The 17591-nt window shown below is 44.9% G+C and overlaps 1 protein-coding gene across 5 annotated transcripts in view; it reads left to right on the forward strand.

Annotated features, from left to right (window-relative positions):
- The first annotated feature begins 2247 nt into the window (after window positions 1-2247).
- DZIP1 (DAZ interacting zinc finger protein 1) overlaps window positions 2248-17591 on the forward strand; it is a 79132-nt gene continuing 63788 nt past the window's right edge. For 4 of the 5 annotated variants that reach the window (XM_066380678.1, XM_066380680.1, XM_066380682.1 and 1 more), the window contains exons 1-5: window positions 2248-2756; window positions 3150-3247; window positions 3601-3825; window positions 4537-4803; window positions 4903-5460. In XM_066380678.1, the coding sequence (XP_066236775.1) occupies window positions 4768-4803; window positions 4903-5460 (594 nt within the window). In that variant the 5' untranslated portion in view covers window positions 2248-2756; window positions 3150-3247; window positions 3601-3825; window positions 4537-4767. The remainder of the gene's footprint in view (window positions 2757-3149; window positions 3248-3600; window positions 3826-4536; window positions 4804-4902; window positions 5461-17591) is intronic. The other variant, XM_066380679.1, reaches the window with a different exon arrangement.

Here is a 17591-nt window from a genome sequence, read left to right on the forward strand (position 1 = left end):
TGAGATAATATTGTATTTATTACTTTTTTTTTTTTTTTTTTGCATTTTTCTGAAGTTGGAAATGGGGAGGCAGTCAGACAGACTCTTGCATGAGCCCAACTGGGATCCACCCAGCATGCCCACCAGGGGGCGATGCTCTGCCCATCTGGGGCATTGCTATGTTGCAACCAGAGCCATTCTAGCACCTGAGGAGAGGCCACAGAGCCATCCTCAGCGCCTGGGCCAACTTTGCTCCAATGGAGCCTTGGCTGCGGGAGGGGAAGAGAGAGACAGAGAGGAAGGAGAGGGGGAGGGGTGAAGAAACAGATGGGCACTTCTCCTGTGTGCCCTGGCCGGGAATCGAACCCAGGACTCCTGCACGCCAGGCCGACACTCTACCACTGAACCAACCGGCCGGGGCCTTTATTACTCTTTTTTAACTGAAGAACGATTCTTGCTACAGCAGACACTAAGATTTTACAAAAGACGTACTCAAATTTCTCAATCTGTGTCAACTTTATGGTTGTTAAAATGCACACTTCTGGATTGCTCATTATTATTATTATTATTATTATTTTTGTTTTGCTTTGTTTTTGTATTTTTCTGAAGCTGGAAATGGGGAGGCAGTCAGACAGACTCCGCTATGCGCCCGACCGGGATCCACCCGGTATGCCCACCAGGGGGCGATGCTCTGCCCATCCAGGGCATCGCTGTCGCAACCAGAGCCAGTCTAGTGCCTGAGGCGGAGGCCATGGAGCCATCCCCAGCGCCTTGGCAAACTTTGCTCCAATGGAGCCTTGGCTGCAGGAGGGGAAGGGAGAGACAGAGAGGAAAGAGAGGGGGAGGAGTGGAGAAGCAGATGGGCGCTTCTCCTATGTGCCCTGGCCGGGAATCAAACCCGGGACTTCCGCACACCAGGCCGGTGCTCTACCACTGAACCAACCGGCCAGGGCTGCTCATTATTTTAAACTACTGAATTTTTCTCCATTGTCATACCACATTGTTGGGCAGATAAAATATATTATGCTCACTTTGTTAAAAATGGCACTGCCCACGTGGAAGCCCATCTCCCAGGTGATAGTATTGGTTGCCCTTCTTGCTTGGGGTGGGTGTGATAATATTAATGTGTGTTAGGGGTGGGCTGTGGGCAGGCAGGATCCTTGTAGCCTGGGGCTTGGTTTGGGGACTAAGCCTTTCCCACCCTTTTTGATGTGGGGTGGTGCACTCTCATGAGGAATCCCATTATGCCTCAGATAAGTAAGTGACTTTGTATCAGATACTTCCTTGTTTATATATTGGATTAAAGGTTTTGGTTTCTACACTATAAAGTGGGGCAGACCGGGAGCTTGCTCTCCTTCAGTTCCTGAGATTAGCATTAGAGAGGAGAGCAGAGAAAGGCCACATGGAGGAGAGGAGAGGTAGCTACGATGGTGGAGTGCTGAAGGAGAAGCCAGTTTGTGCAGAGAGAAAGAGATGGGAAACAGAGGTGAATAAGGCTGGTGAGGTAAATACCTTTGATTCTAGGAAACTCGGATAAATCAGTAGCTTTGTGAGCACTGAATGAGTGGGTTTTAGAGCCCAGTATGTGTTTTTACTTGCTGCCGGGTGCAAGCTAGGATTAAAGGTGATGTTATTTCATTACTGTCTGTCTGAATGTAATGCAAACTTGCACGAGCCAGGTGGCTGTGATGGTGGCCGTGGCTACTGGCTTTACACACATGTTCCAATTTTAGATTAAATAGTCACATTACTCTTGACCACAATTCCCTCTCCCCACACCTTCGACCTTTCTGCCAACGGAGACCCATGCCTCTAGTTCTAAAGTGGGCATAACCGAAAGAAACGGCCAAGGCTACGTAGGTTTAAATCCTGATGTGCTTCACTTGTAAAGTGCTAATCCGTTTTCCTCGTCACCCAAACGCAGGGCTGCATTTGAATCTTCTAGGTCTCCGGAATGTGCAGATTTCTGCGATTAAAAAGAGTCTCTTCTTGGGAGTGAATTCACGTAAAGCCTCTAAGGGAAATTGCTAGAAGGCCAGGCCATCCACACGACTAGAGTGAATCTGGGTTCTCTCGAAAAGCCTTCCTGGGGAGAGCATCCCGCACCAGCAACAGAGCGGCCCCGGGTACCACGTGTCTGCACTAACAGCCGGATTGGCGGAGCGCATTTTAGCGCTGCAGTCTAGATGTGCAAGGTCCCGCCCAGCTGCCAGAGGATCTGGGACGCAGAGAGAAGAGGCCGGAGAAAGATCGCGGAGGGGAGGGAGCGGGAGGGGGGTGGGGGATCCTTAGGCGCCAGCGGCCTGGAGTCTGGGAGGGCCCGGAGCGGCGCCAGGCTGCCTGCCTTGCCACAACTTGCCTAAACCAGGCAGGCTTTATCCTGCATCTTGGAAGGAGCAATACTCGCTGCTTCCCGCTTTGCTGCTCCAGACCCTCGGTGGGCCTGCGTACCCTAAGCAGCGCATCTGGATTCCCAGCGTCGCCCTGGCTGACTGCAGCGCCCGCCGTTCGCCCAGGAGGAGCGCGCACCGGGGGTTTGCCGAGGCCTGAGATGCGTCAGGCGCCCGGGGAGTCCGCGGCAGAAGGGGCATCTTGGTGCTAGCGAAGCTGGGTCCTCCTCCCGCTTCCGCCGGCTGGGAGCAGAGGCGCTGCAGACCCCGCTGGCTAGGCTGCCGCAGCCCCCATTGCCATTTGTCTTCAAAGCGCAGGGGCCGAAGTTCCAGTGGAGCCCGCTTTTCCCGGCTTTTGTCCTTGCGGATTCCGGAGCCGGCCCCACGGTGCGTCCTGTTGGTGGCCCTGCTGGGGTATGGGGGGTAGAGGAATCGGGAAGCGTACCCCCTTCTTTCCCGGTCCGGCCATCTTGCCAAAGAGATTCCATCAAGGGGGGAGGGTGGTAAATCCTACCGAGCTCGGGGCCAGAATGGTGGCGTGAACAGAGGCTTTCTCGGGCCCTTATGCCTCCTTCACGGACTGTAGTGGGGCCACGCGGACAGCCACCCACGTTCAACTCCAAGGGCTTGGTCCCAGAGCACAGGTGAATCTCCCTACCAGGCCAGAGGCGAGAAAATAACGAGGGATAAGAGCTGGAAGCTCCTATTTCATTTGATCATTCTTTATCCACGTGTCCGTTTGCGAATTCTTAACGCCTCTGCCTGCCTGTCCTATGCTAGGTGCTGGGGATATAACTGTGAGCAAGAGAGACCTCGGCCCTTGTTCCCAATAATCCTTCAGCCCAGTGGATGGAGTCCAAAGTTCAAAGACCTGCCAGGTTGGTATCCTGACGCCCTTTATATAGATAGGACAACTGAGGCCTAAGGTTGACCTAACTTGTTCTAGGTCAGGAAGCAAGTAGACAAAAAGTCAAACCTTGAACCTAGATGTTTAAGACTTTAATGCGGCAGCAGTGAATCTGTCATAACCCACCCCCAAGTTCCATTAGACGTTAATTAGATGTATGATTCCTATGAAATAATATGAAGTGCATGCTTGTTTCCTGGATGCTTTTATGCAGGTTTATTTTTAATTACAGTAACTGGGAAGTGGTAAAAATATTTGATATTATAGCTTTGCTTCTGGTTACTCTGAATTGTATTTTTCTTTCTTCTGTTCTTTGGCTGTTAGGAAAGACAAAAGTTTTCCTGATGGTTGGTCCACGCCGGGGCTCCCCGGTAGATTGAGAAATGTCTGGCTTTTCCTCAGCTCACTGATCTCTGATAGCCACATGCAGCCATCAGAAGACCCCAAGAATGAGAGGCCTGAGGTCTACAAGCTGTTGCTAGAAATTTTTTAGCCTCTCCAAAAACAGAAACAAAACCCAGGAATGCAGCTGCCCCACAAGTCTGTAAGGTAGATTACCAGGGCCCTGTAAAACTTGATGGTAAAGCTGATGGTTAAAATTCCCCTCCATGTAATTGTTTAATCTTGCCTTTTTGAAAATCCATCCTCTTGGAAAAACAAAGTAATAAATATTTGGGGAAGTTTTTTTGGTTTGTACTTTTATCAGAATGTTAACTTAGGTAGCCAACCCATAAAAGGAAGAAAAAGTCCATTTTAAAAAGTATCCTTCCTGTAAGAAATTTAGAAAGCCTACCACCAACTATAATTAACTACACTAGAAATTTAATTTTAAAAACTTTATTGAGTCATTATATACAAAATACACCCTTAGTTTTCAGTGTGCAATATGGTGAATTTGTTATGTATACGCCCATGTAATCAACAAAATAATCAAAATATAGAATTTTTATTACACCCCAAAGTGTCTTTGGACCCTTTGGCAGCCAGTCCCCCTCCATCCCGTTTAATTTTACATAGTTTCGATGCTTAATGTTTTCTGAGTTGTGTGTAAAAAATGAGGATGAATAGATATTTCTGATCTCAAAATCTAAGGCGGGAATAGGAGTGAGTAACCAGACGATGGAACTAGGACTGGAAGGTCCCGGGAATGTGGATCCGCTTGGGAACAGGGCATATTCGGCCTAAAGGTTCGGGAGGGTGGTGCCCCTCTGGGTGGACGGGTGTGTCCACTAGTCCAATAGGTCTTCTCTGGACCCGCAGGGCCCTGGGCGCACGCTGACAGCGCGGGAGGCGGGGTGCAGCGCGCCCTTTGCTCCCAGTCCCGGCGGAGGACGCTGCCATAGCAACGGCCCAAACACCCAGACGTTAGGCCGTTGCTGCCGTTCCCGCCACCGCCGCCGCCGCCTCCTGGGACCTGCCTCCGCGCTGACGGCAGCGGCGCGGGTCTGGGAGGCGGCCGCGGCGCAGTGGCCAAGATCGCCCTTTCCTCCGATGCCAGCGGAGGTGGCCGCCTTGCTTCCAGGCATGGTAAGAGGCTGGAGGCCCGGGATGCTCGGGGCGGCGAGGGTCGGGGATCCGCGGGACGCACAGCGCCCCCACCACCCCCATCTTGTCTCCTTCCCACAGCCCTTCCACAAGCAGGTCTACTACCCGCTGGCCAGCGGCCTCGAGGGCCCCGACTCCCCTGGAGGGGCCGCCGCCGGGACAGCGGCCATGGCCGGTTTCCCCGCCAGCGCGGCCTCGGGCCCCCTGCCGTTCTTCCAGTTCCGGCCGCGGCTGGAAAGTGCTGACTGGCGGCGGCTGAGCGCCATCGACGTGGACAAGGTGGCCGGGGCGGTGGATGTCCTCACGCTGCAGGAGAACATCATGAACATCACCTTCTGCAAGCTGGAGGACGAGAAGTGCCCGCACTGCCAGTCGGGGGTGGACCCCGTGCTGCTGAAGCTCATCCGCCTGGCGCAGCTCTGCATCGAGTACCTGATGCACTCGCAGGAGTTCCTCACCTCGCAGCTGCACGGCGTGGAGGAGCGGCTGCGCCTGAGCCTGGCCAACTGCGAGCAGAGCAGGGAGCTCCTCACCAAGCAGGCCGGGGAGATCAAGTTCCTCAAGGAAGAGTGTAAACGAAGGAAAAAAATGATCTCTACTCAACAAATGATGATGGAGGCCAAAGCCAGCTATTACCAGGTGGGAAACTGTGTTGTGATTAAAATTCATAACCCCCCAAAACCTCAGTTTCCCACTGGCCAGGATATTGTGAGTCCTTTATATCACTGTTTTTGTTTGTTTGTCTTGTTTTAAGATTCGTACTGTGAAGCAGAAGAAACAGCATATTTAAATGAACCAGAACAGTAATTTTAACCAACAGATGACATGGATCATTACCTTATGTAGATTACCATAGGATTAATGATTAAACGTTGTCTGTAGCGCTTTATTTAAGTCATGTAAATGCCGGTTAGTTGAGAAGCTGTTTTCTTGTCCTAATGCGTGTAATGAAAATAAACCATGTACAAATTACAGCTGAGGTTGGCCCCCAGAACAATCTGAACTGATTACATTTTTAAATTTTTCTCATTTTTTATTTCAAAATCTTGTCAAATTTACAGAAAAGTTACGATAGTGCCTGGAAGTTCCATATACCTTTCAACCATATTCGTCAATTGTTAATGTTTGCCATAGTTGCTTTATTTCCTTTGTCTTTATATATATTACTGCACCATTTGATAGTAAGTTGCAGGCTCCTAAATATTTCAATGTGTATATTTCCTAACACTCTATATATAACAACAGTTTTTTAAAAATTAAAAAATTTTGGCCCTGGCCAGTTGGCTCAGTGGTAGAGCGTCGGCCTGGTGTGCGGGGGACCCGGGTTCGATTCCGGCCAGGGCACATAGGAGAAGCGCCCATTTGCTTCTCCACCCCCCCCCCCCCTTCCTCTCTGTCTCTCTCTTCCTCTCCCGCAGCCGGGGCTCCATTGGAGCAGGGATGGCCCGGGCGCTGGGGATGGCTCCTTGGCCTCTGCCCCAGGCCCTGGAGTGGCTCTGGTCGAGGCGGAGCGACGCCCTGGAGGGGCAGAGCATCACCCCTGGTGGGCAGAGCATCGCCCCTGGTGGGCGTGCTGGGTGGATCCCGGTCCGGGGGCATGTGGGAGTCTGTCTGACTGTCTCTCCCCATTTCCAGCTTCAGAAAAATACAAAAAAAAAAAAAAAAAAAAGATTTGCCTTTCTGTTGTCAATCTCCAACTGTTATGGGTTGGACATTGAACACAAGATAAATATAGTAATTTTTTTTATTTATTCATTTTAGAGAGGAGGGGGGAGAAAGAGAGAGAGAGAGAGAGAGAAAGAGGGGAGGAGCAGGAAGCATCAACTCCCATATATGCCTTGACCAGACTAGTGCAGGGTTTTGAACCGGCAACCTCAGTGTTCCCAGGTCGACGCTTTATCCACTGCGCCACCAGAGGTCAGGCAAATATAGTAATTTTTTAATGTAACAGAAATCAACATATATATCTTTTTTATCAGTTAGGTGGAGGAAGTGCAGAAAGGTATCAACAATGTGTGATGGAGATACTGAAATAAGGAACAGCCTGACAGGATTGATTTCATACCCTTATATTCTAGTCATTTGGCTAAATATGGCTTAAACGGTTTCAGTAGATTTAGGTAATAGTGAATACAGAGAACTGGGTATATAGTGCAGAAAATAGTGGAGTTAATAGTGCTTAGGATTGACTCAGTAGGAGTGTTGAAAGAAGTGTACTTTAAAGAGGTGAACAGTTGGGAAAGAAAACTGTTAGAAAGCCTGACCAGGCGGTGGCGCAGTGGATAGAACGTCAGACTGGGACACAGGACCCAGGTTCGAAATCCTGAGCTCTCCAGCTTGAGCTTGGCTCACCAGCTTGAGTGTGGTGGTCGCTGGCTTGAGCGTGGGACCATAGACATGACCCCGTGAGCGGCTCCCAAACCCCCTCAAGGCAGTATGAGAAAGCAATCAATGAACCAACTAAGGTGCTCTAACGAAGAATTGATGCTTCTCATCTCTCTCGCTTCCTGTCTGTCTGTCCCTTCCTATCTGTTCCCTCTCTCTCTGTCTCTCTCTCTGTCTCTGTCAAAAAGATAGAAAGAAAGAAAGAAAGAAAGAAAGAAAGAAAGAAAGAAAGAAAGAAAGAAAGAAAGAAAGAAAGAAAGAAAATGAAAGAAAGACTGTTGGAAAAGGCTTAGTGTTTAGCTTTGGGTACACACACTGGGGTATAATTGTCAAATTGGTGTTGCTAATTGCTGATTTGTTTCATAAATACAATTTCAAATCTAAATATTTATAAATATTGCTGAAATGGCTCTTTATAAATATATATGTCTTAAACAATGAGTGTATTTAAACTTAAAAAAAGTTTATCTTGGCCTGACCTGTGGTGGCGCAGTGGATAAAGCGTCGACCTGGAAATGCTGAGGTTGCTGGTTCGGAATCCCAGGCTTGCCTGGTCAAGGCACATATGGGAGTTGATGCTTCCAGCTCCTCCCCCCCTTCTCTCCCTCTGTCTCTTTCTCCTCTCTAAAATGAATAAAAATTAAAAAAAAAAAAATTTATCTTGCTAAAGATTTGTTAGTAATCTAACGAAACAGTAAATCCTCTAACATAGAATTTTATGTTTATAAACATTTTTTTCATTCTTTTGGTTACCATAAAAATAGCTGTTAATAAATCAACATTTTATAAGAATAAAAAGGTAATACTCAATTTTATTAAACGAGTGACACCTGCCAACCCTGGGCCACTCAGTGGGTTCTGAATGATAGTGGTAGCTATGTGGTGTGTACAGGTGTGACCGAGAAGAGGTAGGAGGGACCAGACCACCTTTTCCTATATAGTGTAGGTACACTCTGCCCTCTGTTAGGTGGCTTGACATTGTTTTTTTATGGAGTCTTTGAATAGTGTGAGCAATTCTAGAGTTAACTTTCTGGTTTTGAATGCTAACTGTTCCATTGTGCAAATCATTTGACTTTCTAAACCTCAGTTTCCTTATCAGGAAAGTGAGAATAATAGTAGTAGCAACCTTTTTAGGTTCTGAGAATTCCATGAGATATTACATTTAAAGCATGAGAAAGCCTTGAGTGGGACACTTGAACCCATGTTAACACAATAAATTTAAAATTTAATGAAAAAAAAAGGTAAATAGTAAAAAAAAAAAAAAAAAGCTGCTGCTATTGAAAAATAAAAAAATTCTTACTATAAACTAATTATTAGTTCTTTCCAAAATAAAAACAACTGAAGTATTCTTTTTTTTTTTTTTTTTTTTTTACATTTTTTTCTTTTTTGTATTTTTCTGAAGCTGGAAACGGGGAGAGACAGTCAGACAGACTCCCGCATGCGCCCGACAGGGATCCACCCGGCAGGCCCACCAGGGGCGATGCTCTGCCCCTCCCGGGCGTCGCTCTGCCTCGAGCAACCAGAGCTGCTCTAGCGCCCGGGGCAGAGGCCAAGGAGCCATCCCCAGCGCCTGGGCCATCCCCGCTCCAATGGAGCCTCGGCTGCGGGAGGGGAAGAGAGAGACAGAGAGGAAGGAGGGGGGGGGGGGGCGGAGAAGCAAATGGGCGCCTCTCCCGTGCGCCCCGGCTGGGAATTGAACTGGGGTCCCCCGCACGCCAGGCCGACGCCCTACCGCTGAGCCAACCGGCCAGGGCCAACTGAAGTATTCTTAAAAAAAAAAAAAAAAAAAAAAAAAATGAGGAAGACTCAGTAAATAGCATCTGAGATATGACATATGGATGTTCATTTAAAAAAAAAATTTTTTTTATTGATTTTAGAGAGAGACAGAAACATTGATCTGTTCCTGCATGTGCCTTGACCAGGGATCAAACCAGCAACTTTGCATATTGGGAGGATGCTTTGACTAGTTGAGCTATCCAACCAAGGCTGGATATTAATTTCTGCAGTGGCTTCCTGGTAGTGAGCTGTGACAGACCTCTCTTAGGAGCTTATCATATAGTGGGAGTACAGAAAAGAGGGCCAGAGGTCACAGTGCTAATTCTGTAAGAATCAGTGATTTAGGGAGGTGTCGTCAAAGACTTGCTAAGACTAGTTAGCACATAAGCTAGCTGGGGTTCCATGGTGTTATAATCATTGAAACACCAGTTTCATAAGCTGGGAATATTTGGTCTAATATAAATTTATGGGAAGACAATTGATTTTGTTTAAATTGTCATTTGATTATACCATTCAGTCATGAATTTGTACTTAAATAGAGACTTTTAATCGCTGGGGAAGTCTGGGGGTCATGTGTAAAGGCCTGTGTGTACCAAGGATCTGGATATCAAATTATTTTTTCTTTATTTAAATGTTTTGAAACACTAGTGCATCATAACAGGACTTAGACTCATTCTATGAAGACCTTTCATTTTCATAGCTAGAAGCCTCAGATTCCTCTCCATGCTCCAGCAACACAGGCAGATTTTGGAGTCTGTCAGTGAATTGCTGTTACTGCTTCCGGTTACTGAGTCTCTTGGAGTTGGAGAAGAGCGTGGGACGGTAGAAAAAGCATGCATTTTGCAGTTAGAGAAACATAGGTTAAAATATGCAGCTGATAATGCTACAACTTAATTTTTCTGAACTTTGATTTCTTCATAAAGTGGTGGCCATCGAAATTAAATAAGTAACAATGTAACAGGCCCTAAGTTTGAGTAGGTACAGTGGAAATGTTTTTTTTATCCACAGTTTCCCACTGCCATTGTCTTTGGGAGGTCTCAGAATTCTGGAGGAATAGAGAACTTCCATCCTACTTCATTTTGGTAAAGGAATCCTGAGTTCTTGTGTTAATTCTATTACACTAAGTATTTTTCATTTTTTAATGATTTTGAGTGAAAGTGGTGATAAATCATTTATGTATTTCACATAGCATATAATCTACATGTAGTCTACATTTCATAAACTGAGTATACTGAACATAATTTGACATATTCTATCCTTGGGGTTGTCATGGAAAGAGCATCAGATTCCTGTTTATGAATATAATAATACCTAACTGTTCTTACTTCATTATATCACTTTTTTCTTTTCTGAAAATGTTTTAAAGGATACTCTTTTGAAATAGTGTATATCATTCACTGGTATATTAAATTCATAGATGCATTATATTTATCTCATATATATATATGTGTGTGTATGTATATATATATGTGTATACTATATATACTATCTTTTTAAGAAAATGCAGGCCCTAGCTGGTTTGCTCAGTGGTAGAGTATTGGCCCGGCATGTGGATGTCCCAGGTTTGATTCCAGGTCAGGACACACAGGAGAAGCACCCATCTGCTTCTCCACCCCTCCCCTCTTGCTTCTCTCTCTCTTTCTCTCTCTCCCTCTTTCCCCAGACACTGAGAATGGCTCCATGGCCTCTACCTCAGGTGCTAAGAAGAGCTGGGTTGCTGAGCAATGAAAAAACACTCCAGATGGGCAGAGCATTGCCCCCTAGTGGGATTTCTGGGGTGCAATTTCTAGATCTGGTTGGGGTGCTTGCAGGAGTCTGTTTCTCTGCCTCCCCTCCTCTCACTGAATAAAAAAAAGAAAAAACAAAATGCGAAGGGTTTTAGAGGATAAAAGTTTTAAATACTTTTTTAAAGTCTTATTTTATTAATGGGGAAATTTGATTCCCAGTTATGTGGAATTCTGTCCTGCCATCTTTTCCTGAAAGAAAACCTTATTATTTCTAAAGCAGAGTCTTTGTTCAAATAAATAGGATTCCTGAACCTTCTGCTACTTCTCATTGTAAAGCTTATTTGACTTTTATTAAGTTTCTTTCTTTTCTATTTTTTTTTTTTTTTTTTTGTATTTTTCTGAAGCTGGAAACGGGGAGAGACAGTCAGACAGACTCCCACATGCGCCCGACCGGGATCCACCCGGCATGCCCCTGGGCGATGCTCTGCCCCTCCGGGGGGTCGCTCTGCCACGATCAGAGCCACTCTAGCCCCTGGGGCAGAGGCCAAGGAGCCATCCCCAGCGCCCGGGCCATCTTTGCTCCAATGGAGCCTCGGCTGTGGGAGGGGAAGAGAGAGACAGAGAGGAAGGAGAGGGGGAGGGGTGGAGAAGCAAATGGGCGCTTCTCCTATGTGCCCTGGCTGGGAATCGAACCCGGGTCCCCCTCACGCCAGGCCGATGCTCTACCGCTGAGCCAACCAGCCAGGGCCCTGTTTTCTAATTTTTAAAAAAGATTTTATTTATTTGTTTTGGAGAGGGGAAGAGAGGAGGGGAGCAGGAAGCATCATCTCCCAAATGTACCTTGACCAGGCAAGCCCAGGGTTTTGAACCTCAGTGCTCCAGGTTGATGCTCCATCTGCTGCGCCACCACATTAGGCTTATTAAGTTTCTAATTACTGTAAGATCTCTTTGTAAGCAAAGTGACAGAAGATCAGATAGCATTGGTTTTGGGGCTTGACAGAACAAGTTGTTGAGGTGTATCAATTTATTTTTTTAACTGACTAGCATTCATTGTGTACATGTATCAGATTTGTTAACCTTTCACCTTTGGATAATATTTTGTTGTGTTCCAGTGTTTGGCTAACATGAATAATGCTGATATGAACATTCATGTGCAGGGTTTTTCTATAGCAATTTTAAGTTCATGGCAAAATTGAGGGAAGGTACAGAAAGTTCCCATGTACCCCCTCGTTCCACCCATGCATAGCCCCCTCCATTATCAATATCCCCACCATAGTGACAGCAATTGACGAGCCTATATTGGCACATCATTATCCACCAAAGTTCATTGTTTACTTATCGTTCACTCTGGGTTTAGACAAATGTTTAATGTCATGTACCCATCATTTTGGTATCATAAAGAATATTTTCACTTCCTAAATGTCCTCTGTGCTCTGCCTTTTCATCCTCTCGCCTCAAAACCTGGCAACCACTGATCTTTTTATTGTGTCTGTACTCTTGCCTTTTCCAGAATGTCATATAGTTGGAATCATATAGGATGTAATCTTGATAGGTTCTTCCACTTTATTTCATGGATTGATAGTTCATTTCAGAGTTTATTTATCCATTCACATACTGAAGAACGTCTTCCAATATAAAGCTTCTGTAAACATCTGTATATAGGTTTTTTGTGTGTGTGGACTTAAGTTTTCAACTCCTTTGGGTAAATGCCAAGGAGTGTGATTACTGGATTGTATGGTTAGAGTATGTTTAGTTTTGTAAGAAAGTGCCAAAGTGGTTCTACCATTTTGCATTTCCACCAGCAGTGAACGAGAGTTCCCTTTGCTCCACATCCTCACCACAATTTGGTATGGTCAGTTCTCTTTATTTTGGCCATTCTGATAGGTATGTGGTGATATCTCACTATTTAAATTTGCATTTTCTTGATGGCATATTATGTGGAACTTTATTTATTTATTTATTTATTTTTATTTATTTATTTATTTTAATTTTTCTTCTTTTTTTTCTGAAGCTGGAAACGGGGAGAAACAGTCAGACAGACTCCCGCATGTGCCCGACCGGGATCCAGCCGGCACGCCCACCAGGGGCGATGCTCTGCCCACCAGGGGGCGATGCTCTGCCCCTCCGGGCGTCGCTCTGCAGCGACCAGAGCCACTCTAGCGCCTGGGGCAGAGGCCAAGGAGCCATCCCCAGCGCCCGGGCCATCCTTGCTCCAATGGAGCCTTGGCTGTGGGAGGGGAAGAGAGAGACAGAGAGGAAGGAGGGGGGGGTGGAGAAGCAAATGGGCGCTTCTCCTATGTGCCCTGGCCGGGAATCGAACCCGGGTCCCCCGCACGCCAGGCCGACGCTCCACCGCTGAGCCAACCGGCCAGGGCCTATGTGGAACTATTTTTAAATGAATTTTAGAAAGAAGTAGGGAAAGAGAGAGAGACAAAACATTGATCTGTCCCTTGTACATGCCCTGACTGGGGATCAAACTGGCAACCTTTGTGTATCAGGAAGATGTTCTAACCGACTGAGCCATCTGGCCAGAGCTGGAACATCCTTTCATATGCTTATTTACCATCTGTATATTTTCTTTGGTGACGTATCTTTTAAGGTCTTTGGTCCCTTTTTAAAAAAATGTCTATTTTATTGATTTTAGAGAGAGAATAGGGAGCGAGAGAGACAGTGATCTGTTCCTGTATGTGCTCTGACCAGGGATCGAACTGGCAACCTTTGCACTTTGGGGTGATGCTCTAAACAACTAAGCTATCCAGCCAGGGCTTTGGCCCATTTTTTAGTTGGATTGTTTGTTTCCTTTTTCTTGAGTTTTAAGAGTTTTTTGGTATATTTTGGATAACAAAACTTTATGAGTTATGTGTTTTGCAAATATTTTCAAGACAGTGTATATATTGTCTTGTTATTCTGTTGATGTTGTCTTTTGCCAAGCAGAATTGTTTAACTTCACTTATTAATTTTTTTAATGGACTGTGTCTTTGGTGTTGTGTCTGAGAGGCATCACTAGCCCTGGCCCTTTAGCTCAGTTGGTTAGAGTGATATGATATGCCAAGGTTGCAGGTTCAATCCCCAATCAGGGCATATACAAGAAACCAGTGAATGCATAAGTGGGTGGAACAACAAATTGATGTTTCCCTCCCTCTCTCCCCTTCCCTAAAATCAATCAATAAAAAAATTATTAAAAAGAAAGAAGGCATCACCATACCCAAAAGTCATCTAGGTTTTTTAACTATGGTATTTTATAGGAGTTTTATAGTTTTGCATTTCACATTTAGTTCTGTGATCCATTTTGAGTTAGATTTGTGAAGGATATTGATATATAAGTTCTGTGTCTAGATCCTTTTTTCCTTTTCTTTTTGACATATGGAAAACCACTTGTTCCAGCACCATTGCTGAGAGACTGTCCTTGTTCCACTATATTGCTTTTGCCTGTTTGTTAAAGATTAGGTGACTATATTTATATGGGTTACTTCTGGATTCTCTATTCTGTTCCACTGATTTGTTTATTGTTTAGCCAGTGCCACAGCATCTTGATTACTATAGCTTTATATATTAAATCTTAAAGTTGGGTAGTATCAGTCCTTCAACATTGTCCTTCATCAGTATTGTGTTGGCTAGTCTGGGTCTTCTGCTTCTTCCTGGAAACTTTAGAATTAGTTTGCTGGTATTCACAAAATAACTTTCTGGGATTTTTAATTTTTATTTATTTCTGTGTTTGAGAGAGAAAAAGAAATAGAGGAAGTGAGAGAGATGAGAACCATCAATTTGTAGTTGTGTCACTTTAGTTGTTCATTGATTGCTTCTCATACATGCCTTGACCTGGGATTTACTGCAGAGCATGTGACCCCTTGCTCAAGCCAGCAACCTTGGGCTCAAGCCAGTGACCTTGGACTCAAGCCAGTGACCTTGGACTCAAACCAGTGACCTTTGAGCTCAAGCCAGCAACCATGGGATCCATGATCCCATGCTCAAGCCAATGACCCTGCCTTTAAGCTGGTAAGCCCATGCTCGAGCTGAATGAGCCCGCACTCAAGTTGGGGACCTTGTGTTCCAGTCCTCTGTGAGAGAACCTGGGTCCTCTGTGTTCCAGTCTGACTCTCGATCCACTGTGCCACCACCTGGTCAGGCGATGATGTTATGTTTTTAATTTCAAATACCACTTGCCATTGCTAAAGTACAGGAAAGCAATTGACCTTAGAATATTACACTTATATTCTGCAACTTTGATATACCTGGTTATTGGTTTTAGGTCAGTGCTTTTGGAGTTTCTACATGGAAATGTTGTCTGCATACAAAAACATTTCTGTGTTTTCCTTCCCAGTCTGTATATCTTTTATTTCCTTTTCTTGCCTTATTTCATTGTACGGCGTTGAAAAGCAGTGCTGAGGGGATATTCTTGCCTTTACCTGATCTTCATTGGAAAACTTTGGGTTTCCCACCACTAAGTACGTTAGATATACACTGTGTCTGTAATGTCATGGTACACTTTTGACCGGTCACAGGAAAGCAACAAAAGACGATAAAAATGTGAAATCTGCCCCAAATAAAGGAAAACTCTCCCAGTTTCATACCTATTCAGTGCAATTCGATGTGGGCTCATGCACAGATTTTTTAGGGTTCCTTAGGTAGCTATCCCATATAGCCTCTACAGACTCATCACTGACTGATGGCCTACCAGAACGGGGTTTCTCCACCAAACTACCGGTTTCCTTCAACTGCTTATCCCACCAAGTAATGTTATTCCTATGTGGTGGCACTTCGTTATAAACACGCTGATATTCACATTGCACTTTGGTCACGGATTCAAATTTAGCGAGCCACAGAACACACTGAACTTTCCTCTGTACCGTCCACATCTCGACTGGCATTGCCATGGGCTGCTCTGCTGTATACATGGTGTTACGTCATCATCTGCGCATGCACACATGCTGCCACATCATCCTACAGAAACTGGGAGGGTTTTCCTTTTATTTGGTGCAGATTTCACATTTCTGTCATCTTTTGTTGCTTTCCTGTGACTGGTCAAAAGTGCACCATGACTTTACGGACACACTGTAGGTTTTTGTAGGTGTTAGATATAGATTTTTGTAGATTGTCTTTATTAACTTGAAAGTTCCCCACTCAGAGCTTTTAACTCTCAAACCATCCACTCTGAGCCTGAAGTAATTAGTCAATTACAGTTTAGGTTTTTTTAGCTGCACTGGTTCCTGTGGGGGTTTTGCTGGTGAGCCTCTGCTCCAGTCCCTTGTGACTTCCCATCTCTCCAAGCTTGGGGCAGTGGTTTGGTCTGTGACCTCCCCTCTTACAGATCTATGAAGAGTTGCTTTTTCAGTCTGTTCAGCTTTTTGCTTGTTGAGATGAAGTGGTGATTCTCAAGCTTCCTACATGCAGATCCAGAAACAAATCTCTTAGATTTCAGTGTTTTTCATTTGGACGTAGTGAAAATGTCAGTCTTTTCTGTTTTGGAATAGGAACCCCTTCTTACCGTGAGCTCATGAGTCTTCTGTACTATTCAAATAATTAAAATATTTTTTTCATTTTTAGAAATTAAAAGTTTCCGTGGCCAGTGGGCTCTGTGGATAGAGCAGCAACCCAGCGTCAGATGTCCTGGGTTTGATCCCCAGGCAGGACACACAGGAGAAGCAACTATCTGCTTCTCTTTCTCTCCCTTTCCCCCTTTCTGTGTTTTCCCCTCCCATATCCAGTGGCTGAATTGGTTCAAGTGTTGGCTCTGGGTGATAGCTCCGTTGGTTCAAGTGTCGGCCCCAGGTGCTGAAGATAGCTCAGTTAGTTAGAGCATTGGCCCCAAGCACTGAGGATAGCTTAGCTGGTCCGAGTGTCAGTCCTGGGTGCTGAGGATAGCTTGATTGATTTGAGCATTGGCCCCAGATGGGGGTTTCCTGGTGGATCTTAGTCAGGGTCCATGCAGGAGTCTCTTTCTATCTCCCCTCCTCACTTAAAAAAAAGAAAAAGAATAACAGAAATGAAAAGTTTTATCTAGGGTTCTTTATTGTTTTCCTTCTCCAGTGCTGTGCATAGCTCTAGAGCTCACACTTACACTTGAGTAAGTCGCTAAACCAGAGCATTCACCATTAGCAGAGAAGGATGAAATGGTTTTTTAAAGATTCTCTGAAATGCAATGTTGAGAAATTGCTGTTACATTGGTTTTCTAGGACACTAGGACCTGAAGTTCTGGTGCAGTTATGCTAAGAGTAAGGCAGTGCACAAATAGAAGAAATGTAAATAGCACAATAGCGCTGAAACAGTGAAATCCAAACTGAGAGAAACTCTGCAGAACAAATGTTAGGTTTCTTCAGCAAAATACTGCAAGGAAAAATGAGAGAGGGAGGGGCAATCTATAGACTAAAGGAATTAAGGGACATAACAATCAATTGCAAAATATAACTATTTGGATCCTAATTCAAAACAATCTGTAAAATTTTTTTCTGAGACAAAGTGTGAAATATTGGGGGGGATAAATGGTTAGATATTTATTGATATTAAGGAATTATTCACATTTTATTTTTAATTTATTAATTGATTTTAGAGAGAGAGGAAGGGCGAGAGAGAGAGAAACATCAATCTGTTTCTGTTTGTGCCCTGACCCAGGATTGAACTAGCAACTGTTGCATATTGGGATGATGCTCTAACCCAGTGGTCCCCAGTCTTTTTTGGGCCACGGACTGGTTTAATGTCAGAAAATATTTTCACTGACCGGCCTTTAGGGTGGGACGGATAAGTGTATCACGTGACCGAGACAAGTGTCAAGAATGAGTCTTAGACAGATGTAACAGGGAATCTGGTCATTTTTTAAAAATAAAACATCGTTCAGACTTAAATATAAATAAAACGGAAATAATGTAAGTTATTTATTCTTTCTCT

This window comes from Saccopteryx leptura, chromosome 4 (genome assembly GCF_036850995.1).
Source record: "Saccopteryx leptura isolate mSacLep1 chromosome 4, mSacLep1_pri_phased_curated, whole genome shotgun sequence".
NCBI classification, from domain to species: Eukaryota; Metazoa; Chordata; class Mammalia; order Chiroptera; family Emballonuridae; genus Saccopteryx; species Saccopteryx leptura.